General features: G+C 42.8%; 1 protein-coding gene across 1 annotated transcript in view; it reads right to left on the reverse strand.

Annotated features, from left to right (window-relative positions):
• Positions 1-4,446: 4,446 nt before the first annotated feature.
• The window catches only part of timm50 (translocase of inner mitochondrial membrane 50 homolog (S. cerevisiae)), a 31,890-nt gene continuing 10,979 nt past the window's right edge, over positions 4,447-25,357 (reverse strand). The window contains exons 4-11 of the mRNA XM_026329858.2: positions 23,719-23,740; positions 15,282-15,340; positions 13,699-13,818; positions 11,844-11,948; positions 10,920-11,018; positions 6,557-6,713; positions 5,728-5,834; positions 4,447-5,652 (exon numbers count right to left, since the gene is read on the reverse strand). Coding sequence (XP_026185643.1) covers positions 5,554-5,652; positions 5,728-5,834; positions 6,557-6,713; positions 10,920-11,018; positions 11,844-11,948; positions 13,699-13,818; positions 15,282-15,340; positions 23,719-23,740 — 768 coding nt within the window. The 3' untranslated portion in view covers positions 4,447-5,553. The remainder of the gene's footprint in view (positions 5,653-5,727; positions 5,835-6,556; positions 6,714-10,919; positions 11,019-11,843; positions 11,949-13,698; positions 13,819-15,281; positions 15,341-23,718; positions 23,741-25,357) is intronic.

Raw genomic sequence — 25,357 nt, forward strand, 5'->3', positions numbered from 1 at the left:
GGTCCGGGACAGAGCCCGTGGGAAAGTCTGCGGAGGTGTGAAGCGGGGGAGTGACGACACAAGGAGCTCCACAAGGTGTCAGGAGCGACACCTGTACGGACATGCGCAGTCCGCAGAGCAACAAACGGCTCCTTCTGAGGCGGGATCCAGACTGTAAACTAACTAACCGACTCACCAAGTCACTAACCACATACATAAATCAATAACTTTATTTTACCTGTCAATTACGGTTCCTCTTAGCCCCGCCCCTCTCGCCTGAAATGACAGAAGATGATTGGCTGTCCGGGAGAACAGGCTCATACACTTTTGTTAACAACATATTTAATTGTTTGTGTTGTGTTGCACCAGTAAATAATAAACAACAGACATTGTCAATAATGCCTCTGTTTGCAGACTCCTTCTTTATACAAATGTGCAGATCGTACAGACGTTAAACTGAGAACAGTCATAAACAGAACTAACATTTAGTGTATTTCCATGATGAGTAAATATCATCACGTACGTCATATGAACAGTGAAAACTACACTGGCTCCTCACAGGTGTTTATTTGCAGCACGGAGCTGAAGGTGCCAGTTTTCAGGCCCTGCACTCTGCTGGTTCAGGATCAGGATCCCACAGCTAAACCGGCCTGAGCTGCACCGAGGCAAATGGTCGGACTCATTAAGCTCCAACCTGCTCCAGAGGTTCACACCTCCAGCTTCCAGAGCGCAGAATGTAGGGAACACTGCATGAAACCACCTTTACAGCAAAGACTGAAAATTAAAGTGTGATCACCCAGACTGCAAAGACCTAAACCTCTGAGCTGCACCTGATCCAATCATGAGACCAGTAACTGTGGCCAACATGTTCAGTTACCACAAATATTCAAAAATACTACAAACTCTATTGTGTTTTTGTCTCAGTAACATAAAGTGCTAACTAAGAAATCATAAAACTCCATGTAGTCAAGTAAAATATGCTCTGTACACATTTGAAGTACTGTACTTGTACATTCAGTATTTTCATGCTGTTCTTGTCATTTTCACTACAACTGATAGATACTGATAGTACTGTGTGTGACAGCTGTACTCACCAGTTACTTTATAAAAGATGACATGCAGGTCATGTGCGTATAAAAGATTGTACTTTAACAGAAACTACAAGAAAAGATTCACTGGATGGCAGTGATGGCAAGTCATTAGCAGCTATTTTCATAATCACTGAACTAATTTGTCATGCAAAAAGCCAAATATCCCATCTTTCAAGTATTTGCTGATTTTTCTTTGAATATCAGTAGTTTTTATACTTGGTTGGACAAATTGCACTGAATTACAATCACAACAATCAGTTTCTTATTGGCCTTTACAAACAGCTTAACCACTGGAATATACTTATACACTGAGTACTTTTACTGATTTAAGTACATTTTTCTGATTGTACTTAAACATTTTCAAACAAGTAGTTTTAAATGAGGATTTTTACTTGTAACAGAGTTTTTTATTGTGCTATGTGTACTTTTTCTTAGGTACAGGATCTGGGTACTTCCTGCAGTGCTTCTCACCTCCACCACCCTTAACACCTGCAGACCAGGTGTTTCCTCCTCACCTGCTCTGAGGAAACAGCAGCTCCACCCTGAGCGATTCAATCAGAGATGCTGAGATGACCAGACTCACATTAAAGCAGCAGCTCTGGATTCTCACCTGATGGTTTGCAGGGAGGTGTGAGGGCCCGCCCCTCTGCAGTCAAAGCAGGTAATTACCATTAAAGCCTTATAATTAAAGACAAGCATGAGAGTATGTGCATGGCACACACTGTACAGTAACAATGGTAACCGAGCTGCTCGCATTAATGCCCCACATCACCTCAGTGTGTCAGTCAGACCTCTGTGACCTACACTAACCAACCTTTTCTTCTTCACATTTTATGTTTTAAGCCACCAAACATGTTTATTTCATCAAAGCTCAATTAGGTCTTTTGGTCTGTGCACTTTGTAATTTCTGCTGTACAAGTCAAGTTACTGAACTAAGAACAAATTGTGGAGCAAAGGTCAGAGATGTGTGTGCACAGCTGAGCAGCATCTGATGACTTTTCATCAGTTCTGTGATTAATTACATGTTTTATAGAACACCTACACAGTTTTGCTAATTGTGGGATTATTTATTTTCTTTGGCCACACAAACACAGTGATTACAGGCTAATTCATACCAACATGCAGCTTTGCATCAACCTGTAACCACACAAAGAAATAATCAAAGAACTGAAATACAAACACAGTAATTTGAAGTATGAGCCAACTTGTGAATATTAGGTCAATTTCTAATGACATTAAACATATTATTGGCTGTTTTTGATGGAACATGAAACAGAAGCTTGTTTCTTGTATTATCTTCTAATATTAGTTGTATCTTTAACCATAGAGTGGACCACAAACCAACACACATCATCCCCTCACACTGAGGTGAGACCTTAAATACTTTGGCCCAGATCGATCTACACTGCACAAACCTTTGGGATTGTTTAGTGAAATGTAGTCATCAGGTTAATGACTTTATCACATGACCTCAGGTGCATCAATAAATACTACTACTACTAATACTACTGACTCACACTGTGATTGTGAAAATATTTAATCGTCTGTCATTAACCACAGGTGGAGGCATTGAGACTCCTCGACATGAAGGAAAAAAAGCTGAAAACTAAGAATGCTTCATAATTGAAGACATCTGCGCTCCCTTTATTAGACTTAAACAAACATTAAAGTTTTCCTGCTGCTAATGAGGTTTTTTCTTTCAGCAAGTCAAGTACAGCAGTCTGCCTGTGGTCCAGTCCTAACCCCTAACCAGTCCAAATCGGGTTTGTAATGATATAACACCCAACAGCCATTTAATCTTAATCCTGCCTCCATAAAAAGCTCTTCAGCTGCTCTAAATCTTAAATCTGAGCCTGCAGGTTTTCACACTCTGGATAAATAAGAGCTGCAGGTTTTGTCTCTGTGTAGCTTGGTTCATGTTTGAGGAGCCTGAAGCAGGAACGTTACCAGTTCTGTTAATTTCAGAGCTGCCCCACTTCCAAAACACGTTTAATGAGGCTGTAACAAGTTTTATTAGCTAAAATATTTTCAACAGTTTGGCAGGACCCAGTGTATTTTCACTTCATGTGAATTTCTGTTCTGCTTGTCTACAGAGCCTCATCTGCTCCATCACAACAGCAGCAGAACCTCAGAGCGGGTCAGCTGCCCCTGGAGGGACCAGAGGCTCATGGGAAATATCTGTGCCACAAATAGTTTCAGAAATACATGAAAGAGGAAACTATGGAAAAACATTATGTGTAAATGAGAAATGGGACATTTGACTTTCCAGATCAAGTCAAAACTTGGAGCATCATTATAAATGTAAAAGTTAAAACCCCGACTTCCTAACCCAAACTTTAACGATTAATGAAAACATTGTGATTTAGGGTTGGAGGTTTCATCACCTCATGTAGTCCTGATCAGACACACAGCCTTTAACGATGTGCAATACAGCAAAATTAATACGACGCAAAGCTTCTTCACTCAAGTCAAATTGGCAAGATGTTACATAAAAATAGACGTGTCATATCTAAAAACTGTTTTCATCCACCAGAAAAAAAAGATGCAGACATTTTTTAAAAAAGCTCTTCTGAAGCAAAATCAGGGCTCAAACTAAAATGACAAAAAGCTAACATGGCTAATGCTACATGACATCAGCAATGCTTCAGGCACTGGGACTTTAAGTGAAGCATCTGAGATCGTCTGTAGGTGAACAGAAGGGATGTTGCTATAGCAACAATCAACTTACTTCATTTCTACTCGTGGTGTGAATGCGAACAGGACAAAGGCCTTTATGGTCTGTGGTTCTACAGTTTGGTCCAAAAGCTCCTAATGTTAACGCAGCATTTTCATGTTTCAGGCCCATTTTGAAAAATAGCCCCACCACTTTTCATTTGAGGCAAAGTTCTTTTTCTGTATTTATTTTTCTAATAAACAAAAACAGATTCAGTATGTAAGAAAAGTCAGATTTACCACATTAAATGTAAGAGATAAAGTAAAACCTGTGTCAAAACTGACTTACTAAGATTAAAGATGAAAAAAGATTAGATTATTTAAAAAAAATTCTGTAAGTAAAAAAAAAAATTTAATAAAATACCCAGTTTATAGAGTGATATAAAGACATAGAAATCAATGAAGGATTCCTCAGGCTTGGTCAGGTTCACTTTTCAGAGCAGCACTGAAAGAAATAAGGCAGGGAGACAGACGGTGGTTGGACTATGGAAGGATGTAGCTCAGTTTTTTAGAACAGAGACGTACCGGGTGTAAAAAGCAGGAAAAACTGAGGTGACTCAACAGCAATAAATAAATGAAAAATATTTCTATAAAGAGCAAAACTGGAAAAGTGCATGTGGTTCTAAAAGATGAAATATGCAGAATGAAACCTCAGGACAGCATGTTTAATTTGTTTCCTTTATTGAGGAAGTCGACGGTGAGTTGACATCAACATGAATTAACATAAAACAGAACAACAGCTGAGCCTCAAAAACATCATCTGTGCTCACAAACCTCTTTGCACTCTCTTTCCACAGCACTGTTCTCTCCAGCAACACAAGTTCAGGGAATAAAACTGGATCCAATCAAAAACAACAGGTTTGCTGCTGGTCATCATCTTTTCTGACCCCACAATCACGTCCTGCTGCCTCGGATCCTCAGTAGGATCACCACTGAAAATAGTCCTGTTTCCTGCTGCTTGTTTAGTAAAAACCCCAGTGGGAGAACTAAAAATGACACTATATGTCTGAGAGGTGCAGGACCCAGTGGGCTGAGAAAACAGACTGTGGAGAGGTCAGAAGGTGCTGAGAGATTTTGTGGAAATTGTTGAAAGTCAGAAAAATACAGAAAAAACACTGAACTTGTCTTTTGACTGTAAAAGAATGAGATCAGGAGAAAAACAGGAGCAGACGTTTTAATTATTCTTTTCCATCATCGGTTCAGCTGCTGTTCACGTTACATCCATGTCGTCACCGTGCTCCGACACATCGTACACACTCCTCAACTCCTACCTATGGTTCGTTTTGACTTTTAGACAGAATATGGATTATGTTCACATCGTGTCCAGCAGCCCGTCAGCACAGCCTGACAACCAGATTGTGGAGGTGTGGTTCAGGACAGAGTACTGCTGATCTCAGGTCAGATCCTGTGGGCGGCAGGCACGACCAGAGCTGAAGTGGTGATGGCAGTGCTGGTCTGAGATCAGCCTCTAACCGCCATTTTAACCTGACCTGGATCCTCCCACTCGTTCGTTCTGACCAGTCAGCAGCTTAATATGCATCAGGTGACACCAAGATGACCAAAGGAGAGGGTCGGCAATGTCCCACCTCAAAAAGCAAGAAGCGCCTCTCTTATTGGTGCAGAGGCCATCCAAGACCCACCCACTGAGCCGTGATTGGCAGATAGTTTACAGGTATCCCCCCTTCCCCTTCTCTCCTCTGGCACCTCCCCTCACCTGGATGCTGGTGGAGAGCTGGGCTGTGATTGGTGGAAGTGTAAGAGGGGGCGGGGCTCACTGCTGTTTGGAGCGCCAGAACCTTGAGGTGATGGAGCTAAGAGTGAGTCCCTGTTTCTTCTGCTGGGAGAGCTCGGCCAGACGCTGCTCCTCCTCCTGACAGAGAGAAGCACATCAGTCCAATCACACCCATGCAAACAAAACCAGGGTGTGCTTGATTTCTCTTCTTACCTGAGCCAGCTGAGCCTGTCTGCGTTTGAAGGCCTCGATGGGGTCGTCCTCCAGAGCGTAGTTCTCCAGCACCGAACGAACGTCCTCCACTCCGCTCAGAGCGATGGCTGACAGAAAGGAACAGGACTAATCATTTATCCTTTCAAACCACCGCAGACCAGCTCTCGTGTGTTTGCTGTAATTGTCAACTGGTGGTACTGCACCATACTGTCATACAACACTCACATCCGTTTGATCAAACTGCTGCTGTGTGGTCTGACTGACTGAGGCTGCAGCTCCTTCAAGGATCACATTACTTACAAATCAGGGCAAAACATTTCAGGTAAGATTGTATCATCAAAGAGACATGGGCACAGACATCACTCACCAGTGGGTCCTCAAGACAGTGGCTACTGTAGGATCAGTGTACTTTTATCTATGTGGTTCTTTTTCTTTTAAAGAGCAGCGCTAACACATTTTAGTTTGGATCCTGAATCTACCTGGTGCACCTCCATGAAACTCCTGACCCTGTTCCAGTGGCCCCACTAACTCAAATTAGCCTTGGCCAAAACTTCTCCCCCTGATTCAGAAAAACCAGGTGTGTGTTATCTCTCTGCCATAGCTCAGCGGGGTCTCACTGCCTGAGGAGACTCAGGGAAGATTGTGCTAAAACAGCAGTAACTGGACATTAACTTCAGCTGACACAGCAGTGAGTGTTGTCAAGATAAACTGTAAAAATAAAAGTCAGAGCCCATACTTAAAATGCACACAGGTAAATCTAGAGGAAGACAGGAAAGAAAAGGCATAAGTGGAAGAGATGGAGATCTGAAGGCCTTGCTCTGCGTCTTACTCTTGAGGAAGTTGGTGAGGTCATAGAGCGTTCGGTCCTCAGAGTTTCCGTCCCATTTCTTCAGAGCCATGCCGTTGTAGGGCTGCAGGCTGAATGCCTCCCGCTTACAGTCCACCACGATCACCTTACTGGTGTCCCGGTTCAGACAGGACACGTCCTGAAAGAGATGAGCAAACAGGTGCAGTGATAAAGAAAAACATTATTTTACTTGATATTGACATTGATAAAACCCCGTTTGGTACTTTTCCACTTCTGTCACTGAGTGGAGGGAATGTCTCTAACGTGGGACCAATAAAGGTTCATCTTACACAGAATGACCTCTGGGTCTCAGTGCTTGGCTTTGTTAGGTGTTTTAATTGTCTCCCACTCCGCCACACGCATACAAGCTCTGGGACCCTTTTGACCTTTTGAAGGCCCTATAATCTTCAGCAGCTTCATTATCTTAATGATCCTTAATCACTGAGATTAAAACCTACAAAAAACAAAACAAAACACACACGTTGGTTTTTTTGTAGTTGTGAACACACTTGTTGACACTGCACCTCCTGGTCTGAACCCTGAAACCAGGTCTGAACTCTCAGACTGGTCTCTGAAGGTGTGAGGACCAGACATGTCCCCACTATGATGGTATCTAACTAAAATATGTCCACACCACCACAGAAAGGCAGACACACACTTTCTCTGGTAGCTACAGCTGGTGACGGGTGTGTGCTGGGGGACAGATGGAGGGGGACGCTGCTCGTCTGTATCACCAGGCTCATTCGGTGCCCAGCCCCCCTCCCACCCCAAACCCTTCTGCTGCTGTTGCGTGTGTGTGTGTTGAGTAAAGCTGCAGTCATGGTTCAAAATAGTGGCACCTGTGCACATACAAACTTCTGCATCTTCACATGCTGTTTTCAGATCTGCCCTCAGGTGCGCAGTGGGTTTAGATCTGGACTCACTGTGGGCCACTTCAGCAGAGCAAGGCAAAGCATCACTGAGACAAGTGATTTTAACTCGGTCTCATCTGTCCATTAGACAAAGGTCTGATTTCAATATACACTTTTCAGTCACGACTGTTTAAACTAAACCCAAGTGTCTGCGCTCGTACTTGGATCATATGTAAGTTCATTCATGTCACTGTATGACTTCAAATGGTTTCTATCTGTGGGTCACAGGACAGGACATTAATTATACACAAGACAGTTCTTCCATATAGACTGTTGATGATTTCAGCACTTCTCCTTTAAAACGTCTTCAAATGAACCAGGAAAAACCATCTCAGGTGTCACACACAGACACGGTTGTTAATGGGGGATATAAACACAGTAAACACACAGTTAGTTACCCTGTGGCTACTTTCTTCAGGAAACTGTTAAGTGTAAATTTTGTGTTATTATTTTGCTGTTCAAAAAAAAAGAAAAACAAATAACAGCAACATAAACATCTTCATGTGTACACCAGGCAGCTGCGCTCTCCAACAGAGCTCATTAAAATTACAGTATAGCTACACTTCACCTCCAGTCAGCAATAAAGTGGGCTTTTATTGGTAGATGTGCACAGGTAGGCCCAGCCTGGGCAGCAGAGCAGTTTACGTATTTTCATGATAAAAGTGGCCACAAAATTTACTGAAGCAGGAATTTTCCAGAATCGCACTATGAAAGCTGGAAATACTTTGCTTCATGACGTTTAGTCAGGATGCAGCTGATGTACAGTAAACAGGCCTGTTCTCAGGTGAAAATACAAATAAAAGTGGAAACAATCACTCTGCAGTTCACCAACAGCTTCACATCAGTCTGAACGATCCAAACCGAACAGCAAAACAACTGCACCAAACATGCTGAGAGCATTGTGAAGTCAGAACACTCACTTTTTCACTGCAAGTTGTTCATTATACACAAAGATGGACCCAACTACAAACCGGCTGGTGGTTAACGCTCCTACAGCCTGCAGTCATTCAAACACAGAATTACATCAATGAGAGGTCACGCCCCAACAATTTCCACACCCCAGAGTCTTTGTATGAAAATGCCACTCGTCAAATCTGCTGTGTGATGTTATTGGCAGGAGCCATCTGTGGCTGCAGTCTCTGTTTGGAGATTAGAAATAGAAATGACATCTACTGCTGTGAGGCACAACTACTGCTGTGCAGAGCAGACGCCGCAGCAACGTCCAGCAGAGAAAATCATAGGGACATGTCACAGCGCTTCACTTCATGCTGCAGCTCCAAATGCTCCCTCCTGCGTGACTGACAGCATGCTTTCTGCATTTATTCTTTAGGAATCGCGCCTGCACACTGCTGCAGGGTTGAAGGAATGGAGTTTATTAATACATGGTATGGACTGTTTTTATTCAGTGCATTAATTCACAAAATGTCTGGTTAGCTCAAAGCTTTTTCCTTTCGTTCCTGCTAAGCTCCGCAGAGGGAACACCTGCTGAAATAAAGTCCACACCAAATTCTATACAAGTTCTCATGAAATGTATGAAACTCTTGTTTTAGTAAAACTAAGTTCCTTAAACCCACAACACAAGGATTGATAGTGAAAAGAGCAGAATGTTTCTCTGTTAGCAATCATATTGTTTCCCTCATCTTACTGTTTCTGTTTGTTATTTGTCTCAGCTTGCATGTGCTGTGTTGGAGTACCACGACAAACACTGTGGTGTAAAAAACACTGCAAATGTGTGTTTGTGAACATTGTTTCCTAAAGACGGAGAAATGACCCAGAAAACAGAAACACTTGGTTTCATTAACCCTGCATGGACAGCAGACTGCGACAGAAACAGCAAAGTTGGAAGGAAGACAGTTAATCCAACTGTTGTGTTTCTTATCCCCAACAAACAATAAGTCTGATCCATCTCAGGCCTGTGGCCGACGCTCAGATGCAGGGCAGCAAACAATAGCTGGATGCTGGTTTTAAAAGAGGCTGAGGACCACACTGTGGCTTATGAGGAGCTACAGCTATTAAACCTGTTCACGTCATCTCTCCACTTTTCAGACGGCAGAAAACAAAACGACTGGGAGGAAAAGCTCAAAATGTCATTATACTTTTCTACCAAATCCACGTCTAGTTCCACTTTTTTTTCTTCAGCTACACTGCAAGTGGTTTGTCATACAGGGTCCAGGTGTAACAGCCATTTTTTAGGTTAGCAGTCAAATGATGTTGTCATGGTTTGAAAGAAGGGACTTTAACTTAAGCTAAAAACTGAAGGTGAATTTCCTACTTGGAAAGTTAGAGGAAGTCAATCAACCCCAACCTCAAAATCCAAAAATGCTGCAGACAACAGAGTGAAGGCTGTTCTATTTATACAGCTTATTAGAGCTTCTGTTTTCTTGCTGTGTCATTAAAACAGTCAAACACACAACACTGACATGTTGCTACGGTGTTTGCATGTGAAAAATACTGTGTTGTGTTGTTTTAAACTGCTACTGCTCACAGCGGCTAACCTGGATAGATCAGCGGTCTAATTTGATTATGGTCAACAGGTGTAACATAGCGTTGGGATTATTTCCACAGATGGCAACAGAAAATGCACAACCACACACATAATAAGACCCATTTTAATTTTACGCGACATCTAAATCACTTTCTCTGACTCTCCCTGAGCATCTGCTGCATCCAGGTCTGTCTTGGCGTTATGGAGATGAGACTGTGAGGCTGTCTTCCTTCTGGGAAGTAGGTTAAGCAGCTCCTGACTGCTCTCCAGCAGCTCACAGAAAGAGATGAACGTTGGAGGTAGACAGGAGGAGGAGGGGGAGAAACATGGAGCAAAGGAGAGAGAAGGAATGCAGGGGTGAAGATGAGGAGGCGAGAGAGGGAAGGATGCAGAAGGTTACTGAGGACTGAGAGGAAGATGGAGGAGGGGGGTCCACTGTGAGGAGGAGGAGGAGGAAGTGGAGGGAGGTTCACTGTGAGGAAGAGGAGGAGGAAGAAGTAGAGGGGGGTCCACTGTGAGGAAGAGGAGGAGGAAGTGGAGGAGGGTGAGGAGGAGGAACAGGCAGCTATGGAGAGCAGGTTGCCCTGTTCCTGCAGTGTTTTAACAGCTTCACTTCATCACTACTGTGCATTTTAACCAGAAAATTAATAAATAAAAGTCAATGAGAAATGTTTTTCAGAATAAGAACTCAAGGCTTTTATATTATTAGGGATTAGAGTTTGGTTTACCTAGAGGGTTTAAACCAGTAAAGTCAACAATAAAAATGTTCACACATTTAAATTGATGGTATTTTTAATCAATGTTTAAGTGATTTAATATTTTTATTCAATTTTAAACTTATTTTTAAATAAATTTAAATTATTGAGCTTTAATCCACACGAGTGTAACCTTTAGTTTACATGTTCAAATCTTCAAATGAATCACACACACACAGACACACACAGAGTACCTTGACATGGTGTCCTTCCATGTAACGTGTTGCGTCTCTGAAGAGACGGTACATGACGAAACCCTGAGGGTCGATGCTGTCAATCAGAGGAAATGCCGTCTGCAGACACACACACCAAAGACAAAATAAGTCTTCTTACCTCAAAATAAACTGGAACAGTTAACTGTGACTGGGCAGGCTCGTCAGTTTTGAGTCAAATGTTTGGGATCACCTTCATGTTTTCAGTCATTATTGACGTGTAAACAGTTCAAGACCAGTGACAAAACTTAAATGGTCCAAAGCAAAGTGATAATGAGGCAGAAAGAACAAGACACTCGGCTTCAAACAGCAGCTCAGTCTCCAGACTGTCCAGGTGAAGAGGGGAAGCAAAGACCTACAGTTGCAACAACAGAACTGTCGGTCCCAACTATATGAGATTCAACCACAGGGTGTGAGGCTGCTGGAGGATCCAACATTCACATCACATTTACTGAGACCTGGAGAGTTTAACCTGCATAGGTTTGTTTCTGCTTTGATTTCACTGAGATGTCACAGGAAACTACACACGTTAGAACAGCTGGAGACTGAGGTGACTCCAAAGTTTTACAAGAACAAAACCAGTTTGTGGCAGTATTGCGAATTTCTAGTTGTTTTACTGTAAACTGAATATTTCTGTGCATGTTGGCAGAAGAAAGGAATTTGAAAACACCTGCAGATAATTTATTCTCTACTGACATTTTATGATCAATCCAGTTAATTGATTAATTGAACTATGTGTTTTGGGCCTTGAGCTGAATTTATGTGTTAAATGCACATAAAATCTGAATAGGCTCTGCTGCAGCCTGGGTAAAACACACATGGCTCATCAAATGGACCCATTGTTTAAACGGCAGTAAACGGTGCTGAAACAACAGTGGAAAACAATAGAGAGCAGCACAGCCTCACCATGCCGGTCTCTGCAGTGAAGATAACAATCTCGTAAAGTGGCGTGAGCTGCTGGAACAGGTAGTCGATGCCTGGGCGCTTCTTAAACCGCCAACCTGTTGACAACTGGAAACACAAACAGTAAAAACCAGAACCAGTTAAGTCCACAGGTTTTGAGGGTTACGTACAGAGCAGCATACGTTCATGTGAAAGAATGACTGTGACAAATCACTGATTTAAAGCTCTTTGTGGTCTTGACCTTTTAGTCCAGAATGGGCCTGTCCTGATTTTCTGCGGGTCATTCAAGGCCCATAAACACACTGTGTTTATTTCTTCTAACACACTGGTGCACAGCTCTTTGGAAACTCCTGGGTGTTGGAGCATTTGTCACCTTGGGAGCTTTTTCACCGTTTTCTCCAGCCACAGGGCATTAAGAACATTTTACTGTTTGACATGTTAAGAGCTGTGCAGAGTTTTTCCTTTAAGATTAAAAAAACTATTTATGTCCATAACAGAGTGAGGAAACTGATGGTAACTGTGCTGCAGCTACAATGAACAAGTTTCTGGAGTCTTTGAGCCATTACTGATGTAATGTAAACCCTGATGTAACAGGAGCTAGTGTGAAACTGTAGCAGCAGAACAGCCCTGACCTTTTCCATGCAGGTCAGCCCGAGTTAAACACACACACACACCATCAACGACCATTAAAGGTTGTGTCTGTCTGTGTGCGACACTGGAAGAAAGGTTCAAGCGGAGGAACAGGTGAAGGTGGGGAGGAGTCCCACCAGGAGTATGAGTGTGTGTTTGTCTGCTTTCACAGGTGACAGGTGTTGAGTTACGGCTGCTGCGCACCTGTCAGGTAGATGCATGCTCTGCATGTCTGTCTGTGTGTGTAAAAGAAGGGAGAATATCAGCAAGTCGACAGGTGGTGGGACACACCTCTGACACACACACTGTAACCTCCACCTCTCTCACAAATAAACTTCTTTTCTGCTGCTTCTGTTTGTTCTTCACTCTCTCAGGTAAAAAGTATTAGTGTATATAATCCCATAATAATGTCATACATGCAAAGTTCAATGCACTAAGTTGCTGATCAACGAGGACGACAGAAAGGAGAAGAGAAGTGAGATTAACGACCTGTGAAGTTGCAGTAATATAAACTAAATGGCAGCTAAAAGAAGCAGATGGTGGAGGAACACACACACATCAGAGCAGGAACCCAGAGGCAGAATGATGATTACATGGTAAATGTATGACCCTGCTGCTGTTTCAGAACAATTTTAAGATAAAACCAAAGTTTAACGTTAAGATCTCACATCCTGACCAGTTCTGTGGCTTCCAGTAAACGTTTAACTGGGATTTATTGTTTTTCTGCTGACAAGAGTGGTCTCAGTGGCCAGTGAGGAACTACTGATTCATTCAGAAACAACGATGATTCCGTTTAAAGAGTATGTGCTAAAGAGAAATCACAGATTCAGCATTTCACTGTGAAGACAACAAAAAGGATCAAGGAGTGCAGACAACAACATAATCTATTCTATCAACTCCTGGTGCATTTACCCACAATACAACTCAGCTGCTGACTGCTGTTTGGGAGACAGGGGTGAGTGGCTCCTGTATACTGCAGCAGATATGCCTTTCTCCCCCTACACCCCAGATGTTTAATCTCTCCAAACACTGAGAGCATTAATCAGACTTCACACGACAGAAAATCGCTGGTGTTCCTGATTAAAAATGTGTTTGTATGTGAAACTCTGTAACCGGGCATTTCCACATGACTTTATATGTGTGGAACCTGCACCTCTGGTTCTGAGCCCTATGTTCTGGCACCACCGCTGAGTCATTGCGGAGGGCCGGAGGGTGTGAGCAGACGTACCGACCACTCTGGGTGCAGCAGGACGTCGGTGAGCTCCAGCACCAGAGTGTAGGGAGGCTGGTAATACGGCTCCTTCAGAGGGTCGGGCAGCAGCTTCGGGCTCGTCGGTTCGATGATCATCTGACATCATCAAAAAACACACACACACGTACACGCACATGCACACGCGCACGCACGCACGCACGTACGCACGCACGCACGCACGCACGCACGCACACACGCACACACACACACACACACACACACACACACACACACACAGGTCACAAGGTCACACTGTGCCTTCAGAAACCTACATTAACCAAAAACATTTTCACAGCAGCTTCAAAAGGGAAGTTGACCAAGTCTGGAAGTTCTGGCTCTAAAAGGGAAAATGAGTCTACATTTACACTCTGAATATTTAAGCAGAAAATGTTTTTAGTTAGTTAGTTTAGTTAATATAGGAGCTAAAATCTGCTCATATTACTGCTCAGAATCCCCAAACAGGAAGATGGGACATGCCCATATTAAGATATGCCTGATAATTTACCAAATGTACCGTTGACAGCATTTATTCACGACTCCCACTAAAAATACATAAAAACTCTTGCTGTAGAACTGAACATGCATTTATTCAGCTGTTTAAAAGGGACACACTCTGAAGGATGTCTCACATTTGCTCCTGCGTGGTTGTAATGTGATCATTACAGGCTGCGATGAACAAAAGCATCTGCTAATTTACAGAAAGTACAAATCTCACATCAAATCTCATGCGTGGGGATGGGTTCACTGAAATCTAGATGCAATCTCACATCAAATCTCACAGAAGGCCCAGCTTACTCAGAAATCAAACTATTGCTCATCCTGCACCAAGTACAATGAATTTGCAGAATCATGCTTTCCACAGTAATGCCACTGCTAATTCTGGTAACAGCTAAAAACCAGAAAAGAACAAGTCAAAGCCAGTAGCTTTCACACTTAGAAGGAGAACTGGATATTACGTAGCAACCAGCACATTTAACTACTCAGGACCAGTAACAGCAACGGGCTTACAATAGTTCTGCAGTCAGTTTTACTATAAATGTAGCAGACGACCAAAACTGAAAGTTGTGCAAGTCAAAGCTACGACGACATGGGTGACAACAAACACAAACTACTCATCCAAATCAGATTTAAACAGTAAACAGCCCATCATCATCACTGGGACAAAACACACAATAACTGAACGTCAGTAATCAATATATTTATATTTTATGACAAATACCTAAGCATCCTAAAAACCCCAGCCTCTGCAGACACTTCTAAAGAGACTGAACTCATTTGGACACTTACACAAAGGTACTCACTGATAAAAAATCTTTTTCATTGGCTTCGATTCATTTAAAAACACTTGATGGTCTGATAGTTGAACTTTCTACTTAACATGAGCAGATTCATCTTGCTCTGAGAGCTATTAGCTTCCTACTTCACACAGAAATGAACATCTCTGTATGTATATCTCAACGTCATAATAATCAGTGTGTAAAATGTGAGGAAAAGGTGCATTTATCCAAGTGTTTCTTCATCGAAATCTCCAACCTGAAGACATGTTTGCACACACTCACCTGTCTGTAGTCCTTAAAGTACTTGTAGGTTCTTCTCAACTGTTGGACGACCGGAGGATCTGGAAGAAACAACTGAGATAAATAAACTGCTCAGCAAATTCAAAAGAAATCTTTGACAGACTTCAAATTAGTTCCAAAGCAACTCGTATTACCTCATGAGTCAGTGCACTGAATTTTATGTATGTATCTATTTATTAAAGGCTTTGACTGTTTATTTTATTATTTATTTCAACGGGGTGGCACGGCACTGCAGCGTTTAGGATTGTCTCCTCAGAGCAGAAGGTTGAGGGTTGAATTCCTGGTTGAGCCCCTCAGAGTCCTGCTAATAGCAGCTCCAGCTGTCAGTGCTCTAATGACCAATAACAAAAGACTGTCTCCCAGGGGCCCATGGGCTCGTTACAGCAAACAGGAACACAATACCAAGACACACGCGTGGCTCTCTATCATCCATTGCCAAACACACAAACTGAAGATAGCACGCTCTGCTCCCAGGGGACTCAATCCCCCAGAGTTCATAGCAGCGTGCTGAAGCAGGAAGCAGAAGCCATCTGCCACAGCCATGCTGTAGCGACGGTCTGCGTGGCCACGTGTGAGTGTCTGTACTTAGTGGCTTCAGAAGGCATCGCTCTGTAGATGTAACCTGGACTTCACTGCCATTGTCAGTCACTCAGTGGCGATAATGACAAAGTGGAAACATGATTTTACACATTTTCATAATTTAAAAAAAAAAAAAAAAAAACACCTAAACTGAAATCTCTAATTTGAAAAGGTCTTAGAGCCTCAGCTGTGGCTCCAACCTGTGGTCAGGTGGTGGTCAATAATGCTCTTAGCGTATCATTACCAGAACAACATTTTCTTCAGCAGTCTGGGGAACGTAAACATGTTTTTCCTCCTTTCCCCCAGTCGACAAAATATTCATCCTAGTTTCACACCGGCTGGAGTTACATGAGTGAAACAAGAAAACTGACTTAAAGCTGTGGGTTGTGGTTTGTAAAGAACAAGTCAAACACAAGTCAAACACAGTGTGCAAACAGCTGTGTGGAGTAAAACAGAAGCTCCATCTACAGACCAGGTGAGATGGACAAATGTGGCTGAAACCCGTCCACACATCTAAATCCATTTGGCTTCACTCAGTGTTCACTATAACAAACTAACAATCATGTAAGCTCCTATGACAGTCAGCTGAACAGGTTTTGGTTCTGGGCTGTTGGTGGGATAAATCAGCCCCAACATTCTTCATCTCACTCCACATTTCTGACTCCCAGATTTAACAGGACAGAGCCGACCTGCCTCTGGGTCCAAGAACAAACAAGGTTTGTGTGTTTCTAGCAATGAATTCGGGAGAGGTGATGATAAAAATGTGTTTAATCTGCTGACACACACATTCTACCAGCATGGGTGTGCAAGCATGGCTGTTGAGTAACCACTCCTCTGGGATACAAACCAAACACACCCTATAAAAGGAAAACCAGTGTGTGTGTAGATGGCATCTGTGATATGTGTGTGTGTGTGTGTGTGTGTAGAGGGGGAACGGGGGGGGGGGGGGGCGATTAAGGCAGGCCTTTATGATGTTAATCAGTGGTGGTGATGGGGGAGGACAGAAAAGTGATGCCTGATGGGTGGATGAACAGAGGACGGCAGGACAAGGATAGAGAGGAGGAAGGTTCTGGCCCCTGTGTGTGAAGAAGAAGATGAATAAAACGAATGCCCAGATCGCAGAGGCCATTTTGATTCTTTCACTAGCCCATCGTGTTTTCAGTGTGTTACTGTAAACACTGAAACGGTCAAGCTACAGAAAATGGTTATTGTGAATTAATTGTGTGACCATTTTTTTAAACAAAACACACCAACTAATCTCTGGTTCCAGCTTAGTTGGCAAATATTTGCCTCTGCTGTTTCTTTTATTACTGTAATCTGAATATATTGGGTCTAGGATACCTGAACACTGGGAAATTGTCCTTTCACATTAACAGATCTTGGCAGCCTCAAAGAAAGAAATGGAGATGGAACCAGTTGACACCAAGATGCTATTCTACAGCTGAGTTCATTCAACCTCCTGTCAAAAGACAACTGTTTACTTTAAATATGAATCAGCTGCTCCCAAAAATGCCTCCAGACATTGAGAAAGGTCAGTTTGACAGCAGGGCAGAAATGGCCTGGTCACATTTTTCTTTCCGACTGTGTTTGTTGAGTAGGAAAACATTCCCTTTTAAAGAAATATGCTGTGAAGGAGGGATAGAAAAACAAAGATAAGCAAACATAAGGAAAACAAGTTAAAAAGGAGGAGGGAGAGCAAAGGAACGAAAGGGCTGAAATAATAAAAAATGAATGGGGGAAAGAATAAGGTGAAAGCATAACAGAAAGTCAGTAATGCAGCACAGACAGGAGAAGGAGAAGGGAAGACAAGGAATAATAAGAATAAGAACAGAGTGATGGGAGAAGTGAAATGAAGAATGAAATTAAATGAAATGAAATGAGAAGAGTGATGTGTCCAGGAAGGAGGCTAAGAGGAGAGAAGGAATAAAAGTATTAAAGGACAGCAGGGAGGAGGAGGCTCAAAGGATAAATGAAAGAAAAACAAAGGAGTGATGGGATGAAATCAGAGGATGGAGGAGTGATGAGGGGCCTCCATCATAAACACAAGCTGTAGTATGGCATCTGCTGCACAACAACACCTCCTCCATCAATCATTGGTTTTCTCTCTGGGCGACAAACAGCAGCATGAGCAGGTTCGTTTGCGTTGATATGTTTGAATGAACTATCAATAACTAGGACATTTGTATTTGTTCAGGTTTAAACACAAACCTGTGAATCATTTCACTAATAAAAGAGTCAACGCAGTTTTCTGATCAGTATTCTTGTTGCCTGTGGAATCAGTTGAAGAAACACCTCGCTAGAAAACACCTCGCTATATTTTCAGGTGTGTGCACATTTTTGTGTGCGCGCACGGGGACAGTTTCCTCTGCATCATGCACACGAATGCCACCGCTTGACACGCAAACAGTCTGTAGCTGAGTACATCCCACGAGCCCCATTCATTTATCCAGTCCTTTCATTATCCATCCCTCCGCTCACCTTCTGCCACTCAGTGAGGAGGAGGAGGCGGAAGGGGTGGGAGAGAGGCCACTGAAAGACACGATGGAGGAACGGGTGAAGATGGAAAGAGACCACTGAAGGAGCAGCGTTTATCCATCTTCTCTCCCTGAGGGCATCATCACCCTTTACCCCGGTCCCTAAGCTCATCAGGGATGATTTGGCCCTGCTCTCCGAGGTCTGTAGGAGGTCCCACATTATTCTCACGAGGGCTGATGGGAAATGTGTTTGAGTGTCTGAAACATAGCCATAAACTGCAGCTATAGTGTCATCATTTTGTAGACCAGGACCAGGAGCAAGATGAGGAGAGTCCGAACAGTCAAACACAAGTCACACGTGTAAACAGCGTGTGGAGTGCAGGTGGATGACTTGTGAAAACCGTCACACTCTAAATCATTGTCATCTGGTTCACTATAACAAACTAACAACATGTAAGCCTATGACGTCAGCTGACCAGGTTTGGCTGGGCTGTTGTGGGAAAATCAGCCCCAACATCTTCATCTCACCCACATTCTGCTCCCAGATTTAACAGGACAGAGCCGACCTGCCTCTGGGTCCAAGAACAAACAAGGTTTGTGTGTTTCTAGCAATGAATTCGGGAGAGGTGATGATAAAAATGTGTTTAATCTGCTGACACACACATTCTACCAGCATGGGTGTGCAAGCATGGCTGTTGAGTAACCACTCCTCTGGGATACAAACCAAACACACCCTATAAAAGGAAAACCAGTGTGTGTGTAGATGGCATCTGTGATATGTGTGTGTGTGTGTGTGTGTGTAGAGGGGGAACGGGGGGGGGGGGGGGCGATTAAGGCAGGCCTTTATGATGTTAATCAGTGGTGGTGATGGGGGAGGACAGAAAAGTGATGCCTGATGGGTGGATGAACAGAGGACGGCAGGACAAGGATAGAGAGGAGGAAGGTTCTGGCCCCTGTGTGTGAAGAAGAAGATGAATAAAACGAATGCCCAGATCGCAGAGGCCATTTTGATTCTTTCACTAGCCCATCGTGTTTTCAGTGTGTTACTGTAAACACTGAAACGGTCAAGCTACAGAAAATGGTTATTGTGAATTAATTGTGTGACCATTTTTTTAAACAAAACACACCAACTAATCTCTGGTTCCAGCTTAGTTGGCAAATATTTGCCTCTGCTGTTTCTTTTATTACTGTAATCTGAATATATTGGGTCTAGGATACCTGAACACTGGGAAATTGTCCTTTCACATTAACAGATCTTGGCAGCCTCAAAGAAAGAAATGGAGATGGAACCAGTTGACACCAAGATGCTATTCTACAGCTGAGTTCATTCAACCTCCTGTCAAAAGACAACTGTTTACTTTAAATATGAATCAGCTGCTCCCAAAAATGCCTCCAGACATTGAGAAAGGTCAGTTTGACAGCAGGGCAGAAATGGCCTGGTCACATTTTTCTTTCCGACTGTGTTTGTTGAGTAGGAAAACATTCCCTTTTAAAGAAATATGCTGTGAAGGAGGGATAGAAAAACAAAGATAAGCAAACATAAGGAAAACAAGTTAAAAAGGAGGAGGGAGAGCAAAGGAACGAAAGGGCTGAAATAATAAAAAATGAATGGGGGAAAGAATAAGGTGAAAGCATAACAGAAAGTCAGTAATGCAGCACAGACAGGAGAAGGAGAAGGGAAGACAAGGAATAATAAGAATAAGAACAGAGTGATGGGAGAAGTGAAATGAAGAATGAAATTAAATGAAATGAAATGAGAAGAGTGATGTGTCCAGGAAGGAGGCTAAGAGGAGAGAAGGAATAAAAGTATTAAAGGACAGCAGGGAGGAGGAGGCTCAAAGGATAAATGAAAGAAAAACAAAGGAGTGATGGGATGAAATCAGAGGATGGAGGAGTGATGAGGGGCCTCCATCATAAACACAAGCTGTAGTATGGCATCTGCTGCACAACAACACCTCCTCCATCAATCATTGGTTTTCTCTCTGGGCGACAAACAGCAGCATGAGCAGGTTCGTTTGCGTTGATATGTTTGAATGAACTATCAATAACTAGGACATTTGTATTTGTTCAGGTTTAAACACAAACCTGTGAATCATTTCACTAATAAAAGAGTCAACGCAGTTTTCTGATCAGTATTCTTGTTGCCTGTGGAATCAGTTGAAGAAACACCTCGCTAGAAAACACCTCGCTATATTTTCAGGTGTGTGCACATTTTTGTGTGCGCGCACGGGGACAGTTTCCTCTGCATCATGCACACGAATGCCACCGCTTGACACGCAAACAGTCTGTAGCTGAGTACATCCCACGAGCCCCATTCATTTATCCAGTCCTTTCATTATCCATCCCTCCGCTCACCTTCTGCCACTCAGTGAGGAGGAGGAGGCGGAAGGGGTGGGAGAGAGGCCACTGAAAGACACGATGGAGGAACGGGTGAAGATGGAAAGAGACCACTGAAGGAGCAGCGTTTATCCATCTTCTCTCCCTGAGGGATCATCACCCTTTACCCCGGTCCCTAAGCTCATCAGGGATGATTTGGCCCTGGTCTCCGAGGTCTGTAGGAGGTCCCACATTATTCTCACGAGGGCTGATGGGAAATGTGTTTGAGTGTCTGAAACATAGCCATAAACTGCAGCTATAGTGTCATCATTTTGTAGACCAGGACCAGGAGCAAGATCCTCATTTTCCGCGATGATGTGAAAACACCTTCACACTTTAACTCTGAGTGTTGATGCTTTGGCCTGCAATGAAAATGTCCTGGAAAATAACTATTTACTCAGATAAATCAAGTCAGCATACGGATCTCCAAACACCACAAACAAAAACAATAAGGCATCCCTGATGATGACCAGGTAGCGCGTGGGACTGTGGGAGGCTGAAGCAACCGTGGAAGTCCAGACACGTTATGACACCTGTGTCGTCAGATATCCAGCTGAAGGCCGTGAGACATGGCTTGTTATAATAAGGGCATAACTGAGCACATTTCCAGACAGATTCCTGGGAGACATGAAGTGTGTTGCAGTCGTTTGCACAAACCAATAATGAAACATCAGTTTTCCAACTCGTCACAGCTGCGGGGGCTAATGTCGGACAGTTCTACCTGCAGAGCCCACCCCCACCCCCAGAGATTGTCAGACAGCTGTTGGTGCTGTGTCTATGAGGGGCCAAGGCCTGGCCCTTCCTGCACCCACATCCCACCTTCTGTTACCCAATCAATCAATCAATCCATCCATCCATCCATTTATCTGTCTGCCCATTCATCCTCTAACCAAACTTCATTTACCTTTTGACAGGTTTTAGTTTAGCCGCAGTCAGAATTTGAGCTTTGAAAATCCAGCACTAGCTTTATGAGCTGCAGATGACGGGGAGCCAGGACTAGAGGATGAATACAGATGGACAGACAGATGAAAGGACCAGAAGAGAAGAGGCAAGGTCATAAAGTTACAGACAGACGAAGAAGAAATGGGGTTCTGTGGTCAGATGAGCACAAAGTGGACCTCGGGGAGTATTTTATGATCGATGGAGGAATGAACTCAGAAGGAGGGATATGAGACACAGAGCAGACCTCAGGGAGGAAGTGTTATTGATGAAGTGATTATTAGTAGCAGCAGGCGATCAGAACTCGTTTAGAGTGTAATTGTTGTAGACTGGTCAGAAGTTAGGGTTAGTGTTAAGACTGACTGCGGACGGAGATGCAGCTTAGGTTGGTTGGTGACTCTAAATTGTGAGTGTGTGTCTGTCTCTGTGTGTGTCCAACACCCTGAAAACTTACTGGGTGAGAATTCAGTTAGTGTGTGAGAGGGAGATTGCTATAAAGTGATTTGTTTATTCTGGAGTCTGGCTTCTGTTGATTTCTCAAACTATTCCCATGACGGACCCTATTCTGCATAAATATTCTGTGACTGGAGGCTGCTGTAGGCTCGGACCTGTGGGTCTGAAAATCAGTCTACTGCCACATCTTCTCTGTGGGCCAAACCACCAGAACATAAACGCATGTGTGCGTGTTTTGTTGCTGAGCGGTCAGACCAGCAGTTTGGGGGTGGGGGTGACTGTAGGGCCGGGGGCATATGAGTGGAGGCGGCACATTGAGACAGAGAGAGAGAGCAGTTGGCAGTGCCACTGAGGCTCCGTGAAGTGATCCATCATTCAGACAAACCCTGACACCAGCACACGCTGCCCAGGTGTCAATAAAGACACGTGGTCAGTAGAAGGTGGACCAGGACTCATCTGGACCGCAGCACAGTGAAAATAAACACACACACTTCCCTGATTAAAATGCATTTACACAAATAAAAGCAGCTTCAGTCTGCTACGGCTACTGCTGGTTACCCAGTTACCTGATTAACGGTTCAGTCTATAAAGAGTCAAAAAACTGCAGAACACAATTTCCAATCTGACTTCTTCAAATGTCTGGTTTTTCACACCAACAGTCCCTAAGCCAAATACATTCACTTCAGAGCTAATAGACCCCAGAAAGGATGTAGAGGCAGGAACCTGACAATCTCTCCTTAAACACTTTTTAAATTCTAAATCCTGTTGATTACATTTCTCTCCAACAGTGAAACCAAGAAAGACAAATGACTCACAGAAGCCGTAACCCAAATATCTTGTTGTTGAGATCTAGGAGATCTAAATCTGTGTGTAAACAGGGATTATTCAAACTTAGATGTTGCATGATTTCTAAGAATAATTCTGAAAGAACTCTAACCACCTGTGCTCGTCTCTTTCTGCTCTTAATGCAAAATACAGGTTGTGGAAAAACACTGAGGGAATAGTAAATTCAGATATGAATGTGACAATAAGATTTACAGCCTATGTGCGATACACAACCTGCAGCAGATAATAAACCCAACGCAAAACCTGCAGAAAGCCTTAGATAAAAAAAACAATGTCAAGCAACAAAACCAGATACAAGACACAAAAGTTCTCATACTCCAGTAAACTGGTCCTTGTCTATGTTTTACTGTTATATCTGATGTTCCTGGATGAATATTCCTGCTGCATTGATGTACATGTTGAACTTTACTGCAGTAGCTGTTTAACATTGGACCAGTTTGAAGTACTTTATAAACTGTGGATAACTTCATTTGCAGCAGAACATCATATTCTACAAGATCTCACATGTTTGAAGTTTTCACTATACAGGAAGGGGATGGAAAACTGTCACTGGAAAAGTAACTGCAGCTGTCAGACACATGGAGTGTAGTAAAAGTACAACATTTGTCTCTGGACACATGGAGTGCAATAAAAGTACAATATCTGCCTCTGGACACATGGAGTGTAGTAAAAGTACAAGTACCTCAAATACGTATTTGAGTAAATGTACATAGTTTTGTTTCATCACTGGATATAATTGTGTTCACACTCACCTTGGTCGAACTCATCGGGAATCTGTCAGGGACAAAATGGAGAGGAAAGTGATTAGAATCTGATCATCAATCAATGCATCGTGTTGACAGTGAACATGCAGCCACACTCGACCAATCTGTGCTTTCGTTATAATGACTCAGGTCAGGTTTGTGGTGACACTGCATGACAATAGTGCTGCTGTTGCTGGTTAAACACACACACGTTTCCCCACAATGAAGGCTGCAGGGCGGCATGTGGCATCATGAGTGTTGTATCAACAGTATGGATCGGTTTCACAACAAATCTGATAGAAATCTTTAGAACTGATTGTTATCTTGCAATATTTATATTTGGTGGATTAAAAAGAGGAGCAGAAGAGGAGGAAAAGCAGAATCCAGAAAAAAAAAAAAAAACAAACAAGACCAAGAAGAAAAACAGAAGAGTAAGAAGAAAAGATGGAAAAGCGAGGACTCCCATCACCCACAGAAAAGCGAATAGAAACAGGTGCACAAGAAGGAGATGGAAAAGAAGGACAAGAATGAGTTGAAGCAGAAAATGAAAAGCAGAAGAACAATTAAAATGAGGAACTGATAAAAAATAATGGGAAGGAGAAAAATAAAGTTAGAAATGACGGGAGAGAAGAGGAAACAAAATAAAACAGATAAAGGGAATAGAGAAAAGATGGAAGAAAAATTAAACTAAGTACACTGTAAGAAACAGAAAAGGAAAATTAAATGTAAGAAGTGACAAAAGGAGTAAAGTGGCAGGAAAACAAAGACTGGGAGCAGAGAGAGCTGGAAAAGAGGACAAGAACCTGAGCAGGAGAAACTGTGGACACCCACATGTACCCTGGTCATTCAACAGACAATAAACATGCACTCAGCCTATTAAAATTTAAACCTATATGAATGAAAGGAATGGCGAATGAGGAGGAGGCTGGAGATGTAGCAGTGCAGGCTGCTGTGGTGCAGGTGTCCACCTGGTGGCCGTGAAACAAACCTACATCTGTAATTTCCTCTGGCTCTCAGCACAACTGACAAACTCCAGGGCCCGTATTCACAAAGCTTCCTGAACCTAAACGTTGCTCCTAGTGAGGAAACTAAGTAAACTAATTCTTAGAATTATGAAGTTTCTTAGAATTTCCCCTTAAATTTAGGAATAAATCTTAGTAAAGATAAAAACGATTGAGGAAACATCTTAGCCCTAAACAGCTCCTAAGGTAAAAACTGTTAGGTGTAGAGAGGAGGACTTTTAAGTGGTTTAAGAGTTTCTTTAGCAAAGGACAAAATGGCAGAAAGAAGAAATATTCTCCAAACACTGAACGATGGTGAGTTAATTAAACGCTACAGATTGGATCGTGATGGGATAATGTTTGTCATCGAACTTATTAGAAATGTGCTCACACACCCCACCCAACATAGTAATGCCATAACGCCAGAAATGAAAGTGATCACAACACTGAGGTATTCGGCTGTTTTAATTAACTTTAAGGTATTTAGCCTATAACAGAAACTTTAAAGTAGCCTGCATTCATGACCACCATAACCACATCAGCATTGTCTGAAGACTAAACCAACTCATGGATTATCACATCATGATTTTTCTGTGATCAACTTAATGTACAATTAATGTACAGAACATAAGTTACAGAGCGACTGT

This window comes from Mastacembelus armatus, chromosome 13, assembly GCF_900324485.2.
Source record: "Mastacembelus armatus chromosome 13, fMasArm1.2, whole genome shotgun sequence".
In the NCBI taxonomy this organism is placed as follows: domain Eukaryota; kingdom Metazoa; phylum Chordata; class Actinopteri; order Synbranchiformes; family Mastacembelidae; genus Mastacembelus; species Mastacembelus armatus.